The 6,459-nt window shown below is 50.5% G+C and overlaps 1 protein-coding gene across 1 annotated transcript in view; it reads left to right on the top strand.

Moving 5' to 3' along the window:
- The first annotated feature begins 4,204 nt into the window (after positions 1-4,204).
- The window catches only part of mettl24 (methyltransferase like 24), a 111,012-nt gene continuing 108,757 nt past the window's right edge, over positions 4,205-6,459 (top strand). The window contains exon 1 of the mRNA XM_080193383.1: positions 4,205-4,611. Within this exon, the coding sequence (XP_080049509.1) occupies positions 4,288-4,611 (324 nt within the window). The 5' untranslated portion in view covers positions 4,205-4,287. The remainder of the gene's footprint in view (positions 4,612-6,459) is intronic.

Below are 6,459 nucleotides of genomic sequence, written 5' to 3'. Positions count from 1 at the left end.
AGGTAGCTGAAAATGCATACAGCATCCTGGAGTCTAAATGGGCAAAGAGTTCAGGTGCATGGAAGCCATGTTAAACCCACATAAGACACTGGAAAACTGCATCTATTTCTGGACACCACACTACAGGGGAGATGTGAAGGCATTCGAATGCGGAAAATATTTGGGAGATTGGTTTTGAGGTGAGGTGGCACGGTGGCACAGTGGTTAGCACTGCTGCCTCACAGCACCAGGGACCGCGATGGGTCACTGTGTGTGTGGAGTTTGCACGTTCTCCCCGGTTTCCTATGGGTGCTCCATTTTCCTCACACAGTCCAAAGATAGATGGATTGGTCAAGCTAAATTGCTACTTTGTGTCAGGGGGACTAACAGGGTAAATGTGTGGAGCTGTAGGGATAGGGGCTGGGTGGAATTACGGTTGGTGCAGACTCAATGGACCGAATGGCCTCTTTCTGCACAGTAGGGATTCTATGAGGAACTTCAGTCAACATAGATAAGAATGGAGAAGTTAGGGACTGTTCTCCTTGAAGAACAGTAGGGACAGATGTAGTGAAACCAGCGCGTTCCATGCCCATGCTGATATATTCACACCCATAATGGCAGTCGGTCATGTTCCCAATGTTATCGTGCCCGATTCAAGTAATACAGCAGGTGGGTGGGTCCACAAATCATCTGCCCACCTACTTCATATGGAATTGAACTGGATATTTCTGCTTGTTAATGTCACCATTGACTGAGATTATAGGTAGTGGGAGCAATAAAACACTCGGAGAGTCTCTTGTGAGAGGAGCTATAATATGATTTGCTGTTTCAAATTTTAAGAAGCTGGACAATGACAATGAGTTCATTAGGGGTTCAATTCCGGCTTCAGTCTGCGTGGAGTTTGCACATTCTCCCTATGTTGGCATGGGTTTCCCTCGGGTGCTCCAGTTTCCTCCCACAGTCCAAAGATGTGTGGATTAGGTTGATTGGCCATGCCAAACTGACCTAGTGTCAGAGGGGTTAGCGAGGTAAATATGTGGGATTGTGGGGATAGATCCTTGGTGGGATTGTGGTCAGTGCAGACTCGATGGGCCAACTGGCCTCCTTCTGTACTGTAGGGGTTCTATGATCTGAAGCATAAGGGATCTTGACCTTCATAAATGGAGGTTTATAAATAATTAAAAATATTATAAATTTATAAATGTTCATAAGTAAGCAATCTAGACATGTCACTAGATGTGTCTGCACCTGTACTCACTGGACTTAAGAAATCAGCAACTTGTGCAGTTGAGTTCAGCTTTAATGACACCAAGTATGGTCAAATCTTGGGGAGGTGTGTATGGGGGTTACGATCCCTATATATATGGGGTCACATTCTCTACGTGTATGGGGATTACGATCTCTATATATATATAGGATCACATTCTCTACGTGTATGGGGTTACGATCCCTACGTGTATGGGGTCACATTCCCTATGTACATGGGCTCATGATCCCGATGTGTATGAGGGATGGATCCTCACCGTTTGTGTTTACGGAGGTTTCACTTTTGTGTAATTGTGTGTTGCTGAAATATCTATTTTTACAGCTTCCCTGCCTCAACATCCAGGGTGGCACAGTGGTTAGCACTGCTGCCTTACAGTGCCAGGGACTCAAGTTCGATTCCCAGCTTGGGTTACCGGCTGTGCAGAGTTTGCACGCTCTCCCCGTGTCTGCATGGGTTTCCTCTGGGTTCTCCGGTTTCTCCCACAGTCCAAAAGACATGCTGGTTAGGTGCATTGGCCATGCTAAATTCTCCCTCAGTGCACCCGAACAGACGCCTAGTGTGGCAACTGGGGGATTTTCACAGTAACTTCATTGTAGTGTTAATGTAAGCCTACTTGTGACACTAATAAATAAACTCAAACTTAAACATCTCCCCCCCAACATTCTAGCACCACCTTAACTCCAAAAGAGCACAAGGAATTGGAATTGCAGTAGGCCATTCAGCCCCTTAGAATCTTACAATTCTTACAGTGAAGGGGCCATTTAGCCCAGCGAGCCTGCACCAACAACAATCCCATCCATGGCCCTCTCCCCGTAATCCCATGTAATTAACCTGCTAATCCCCCTGACGCTAAGGGGCAATTTAGCCTCAATAAGATCATGGCCTTAACTCCAATTCCAGCACCTGCCACCACTCCCCCCATCCCCCTCCCCCACCCCATTCCCCTTAACACCATCAAAAACTCTGCCTTGAATCAGTTCAATGAACAGTCTCCACAGTTCCCTGCGGAAAAGAGTCCCACTCAGCAATGACACTCTGAGAAAAAAAATTCTTTTTATCTCAGTCTCAAGTGGGAGACCCTTCATTTTTAAGCCCCATCCTCTGTGTTCTAGCCCCTGTGTTCTAGCCATATACATAGTGGCTTATACTACCAAATAAACCTGTCGGACTTTAACCTGGTGTTGTCAGACTTCTTACTGTGTTCTAGCCTCTTCTACAGGGAGAAACAATCTCTCAGCATCCACTCTGTCAACTCCCCTCAGGATTTTACATGTTTCGATAAGATTGCTCTTCATTCTTCCAGTGGGTATCGGACCAACCTATTCCTGGTGGAAGGGAAGATGGGAAGGGGCGGGCTGTTGTTATGGGGTGACTGACTGATTGCAGAGAAGGGAGAACGGGAACTCATAAGAACATAAGAACATAAGAAATAGGAGCAGGAGTAGGCCATCTAGCCCTTCGAGCCTGCCCCGCCATTCAATAAGATCATGGCTGATCTGTCGTGGCTCAGTTCCACTTTCCCGCCCTCTCCCCATAACCCTTAATCCCCTCTCTCATCAAAAACCCATCAACCCGCGTCTTAAAAATATTTAGCGAGGCAGCCTCCACCACTTCAACGGGCAGAGAATTCCAGAGATTCACCACCCTTTGAGTGAAGAAGTTCCTCCTCAACTCCGTTCTAAACCGCCCCCCCTTTATCTTGAGGCTGTGCCCCCTAGTCCTACTGTCTTTTTTGAGCGGGAAGAGTCTCTCCACCTCTATCCTATCCATCCCATTCATTATCTTATACGTCTCAATGAGATCTCCCCTCATTCTTCTAAACTCTAACGAGTACAAGCCTAGTTTATTCAGCCTCTCCTCATAGCTCAACCCCCTCAACTCCGGTATCAGCCTAGTAAACCTCCTCTGCACTCCCTCCAAGGCCAAAATATCTTTGCGCAGGTGCGGCGCCCAAAACCGCACACAGTACTCCAGCTGCGGCCTCACCAATGCCCTATACAGCTGCAGCAAGACCTCCCTACTTTTATATTCAATCCCCCTCGCTATGAAGGCCAGCATCCCATTCGCCTTCCTGACCACCTGCTGCACCTGCAAGCTGGGTTTTTGCGACTCATGCACAAGGACCCCGAGGTCCCTCTGCACTGTCGCCTGCTGCAGTTTTTCGCCACGTAAGTAATAGTCCTTCCACTCTCCACAGATTTGCTTTGATTTACTTTTGTCACGAGTATTAGTACACAATGAAAAGTATTGTTTCTTGCGCACAAAAACATACTGCTCATAGAGTACATAGGGGAGAAGGAGAGAGTGCAGAATGTGTTACAGTCATAGCTAGGGTGCAGAGAAAGATCAACTTAGTGCAAGGCGGGTCCATTCAAAAGTCTGACAGCAGCAGGGAAGAAGCTGTTCTTGAGTCGGTTGGTACATGACCTCAGACTTCTGTATCTTTTTCCCAACAGAAGAAAGTGGAAGAATGTCTGGGGTACGTGGGGTCCTTAATTATGCTGGCTACCTTGCTGAGGCACAGGGAAGTGTAGACAGAGTCAATGGACGGGAGGCTGGCTTGCGTGATGGATTGGGCTACATTCACAACCTTTTGTAGTTTCTTGCGGATTTGGACAGAGCAGGAGCAGTACCAAGCTGTGATACAGACAGCAAGAGGTTAAGTCACTGAGTGTGAATGGGAGGAGGGTGACACTGGAGGGTGTGTGCAATATGGGGAAGGGTTTGACGGCTCTGAGGGGGAGGGTCTGGGAACTGGTTTAGGGGAGGGAGCTGGGGGCTGGTTTGGGGTTGGGAGCCGGTTTGAGGGTGGGTCTGGGGGCTGGTTTGGGTGTGGGAGCTGGTTTGGGGGGAGGGCTGGGAATGGGGATAGGTGAAGGCAGAGGGGGTGGGCACGGCGTTATTACTGAGCAGGAGTTTGGTGTCTCTGGCTCTCATTCATTGATCTGGCAGCCTGTGCTCACTCACTGCGGCAGGAGCTCAGAAAGTCAGTCTGAGGATCCAGAGAGAGAGAGACAGAGAGGGGGGAGCTGGTGCCAGCCATGTCCTGGAGGAGGCTGATGCCCGCAGGCACTGCTGCCCCACGCTGCCGCTGGATGCTGCCCCTCTGCCTCTCCTCCCTCGCCCTCCTGCTGCTGCTGGCGGCGGTGCTGCCCGGCTATCGGGGCTTCTGGTCCCCCGGCTCGGGGCTCAGGAGCCGGGGTCAGGAGCAGCAGCAGGCGGCCGGGGAGCCCAGCCCCGCGGGCAGCGGGAGGAGAGTGACTTATGTCAGGAGTTTGAGACGGGCCAGCGCGACAGCCGGGAGTGTGGAGAGGAGGGCAGGGGGGGACTGCTGTCGCTACCCCCTCCTTCAGGGCAGGCGGAAGGTGAGTGAGAGCTTGCAGCTGTCGGGGTGGTAGGGAGGGAGTTACACTCTGGGTGCTGGAGACAACACGTTGCAATTTAACTCAGCAAACCTGGGATGGAGAGAGAGCCCCCTCCCAGCAACCTGCCCACTGTCAGTTCTAACAAAATGTACTGCCGCCCCAGGCACTTATCTTCTTTCAACTCTTTGCATTTAGTTTTATTCAAAAGTGAGGATATTATGGAATATCATCAGTTTAGGTAAATGGGGACGGCACAGTGGGTAAATTATTTAGGTAAATGGGGACTGCTGCCTCGCTCGATTCCCAGCTTGGGTCACTGTCTGTGTGGAGTTTGCACATTCTCCCCATGTTAGCCTGGGTTTGCTCTGGTTTCCTCCCGCAGTTGGAAAGGTGCGCTGGTTAGGCACATTGCCCATGCTAAATTCTCCCTCAGTGTACCCAAACAGGCACCTGAGTGTGGCGACTAGGGGATTTTCAAAGTAACTTCATTGCAGTATTAATGTAAGCTGACTTGTGAGACTAATAAATAAACTTGTGGTACTATGATTATGGCCCCACTCCTGCTGTACTTTCAGGTTTGGGGAGGGGGTGGAGCAGTGGATCACCCCTCGGGCTGTGTGTATTTGGAAACTGATTTTTGGCTGTGGGAGAAATGGGATGGGAGATGTTTGGGTGAGGGTTAAATGAGAGAGTTTGAGTGGGGGGTTAAATGGGGGAGTTTGGGTGGGGTTAAATGTGGGGTTTGAGTGAGGGTTAAATGGGGGGAGTTTGGGTGGGGGTTAAATGGGGGAGTTTGAGTGGGGGTTAAATGGGGGGAGTTTGAGTGGGGGTTAAATGGGGGGCGTTTGGGGGGTTAAATGGGGGAGTTTGGGTGGGGGTTAAATGGGGGAGTTTGGGGGGTAAATGGAAGTTTGAGTGGGGGTTAAATGGGGGAGTTTGGGGGGTAAATGGAAGTTTGAGTGGGGGTTAAATGGGGGAGTTTGGGGGGTTAAATGGGGGAGTTTGGGTGGGGGTTAAATGGGGGAGTTTGAGTGGGGGTTAAATGGGGGAGTTTGGGGGGTAAATGGAAGTTTGAGTTGGGGTTAAATGGGGGAGTTTGAGTGGGGGTTAAATGGGGGAGTTTGGGTGGGGGTTAAATGGGGGAGTTTGGGTGGGGGTTAAATGGGGGAGTTTGGGTGGGGGTTAAATGGGGGAGTTTGAGTGGGGGTTAAATGGGGGAGTTTGGGTGGGGGTTAAATGGGGGGAGTTTGGGTGTGGGTTAAATGGGGGAGTTTGAGTGGGGGTTAAATGGGGGAGTTTGGGTGGGGGTTAAATGGGGGAGTTTGAGTGGGGGTTAAATGGGGGAGTTTGGGTGGGGGGTTAAATGGGGGAGTTTGGGGGGTAAATGGAAGTTTGAGTGGGGGTTAAATGGGGGAGTTTGGGTGGGGGTTAAATGGGGGAGTTTGAGTGGGGGTTAAATGGGGGAGTTTGGGTGGGGGTTAAATGGGGGAGTTTGGGTGGGGGTTAAATGGGGGAGTTTGGGTGGGGGTTAAATGGGGGAGTTTGAGTGGGGGTTAAATGGGGGAGTTTGGGTGGGGGTTAAATGGGGGGAGTTTGGGTGGGGGTTAAATGGGGGAGTTTGAGTGGGGGTTAAATGGGGGAGTTTGGGTGGGGGTTAAATGGGGGAGTTTGAGTGGGGGTTAAATGGGGGAGTTTGGGTGGGGGGTTAAATGGGGGAGTTTGGGGGGTAAATGGAAGTTTGAGTGGGGGTTAAATGGGGGAATTTGGGTGGGGGTTAAATGGGGGAGTTTGAGTGGGGGTTAAATGGGGGAGTTTGAGTGGGGGTTAAATGGGGGACATTTGGGGGGT

The sequence above is a fragment of the Carcharhinus amblyrhynchos genome, chromosome 7, assembly GCF_965287045.1.
Source record: "Carcharhinus amblyrhynchos chromosome 7, sCarAmb.v2.hapA, whole genome shotgun sequence".
Lineage (NCBI taxonomy): Eukaryota > Metazoa > Chordata > Chondrichthyes > Carcharhiniformes > Carcharhinidae > Carcharhinus > Carcharhinus amblyrhynchos.
This window is presented reverse-complemented; position numbering and strand designations above follow the sequence as displayed.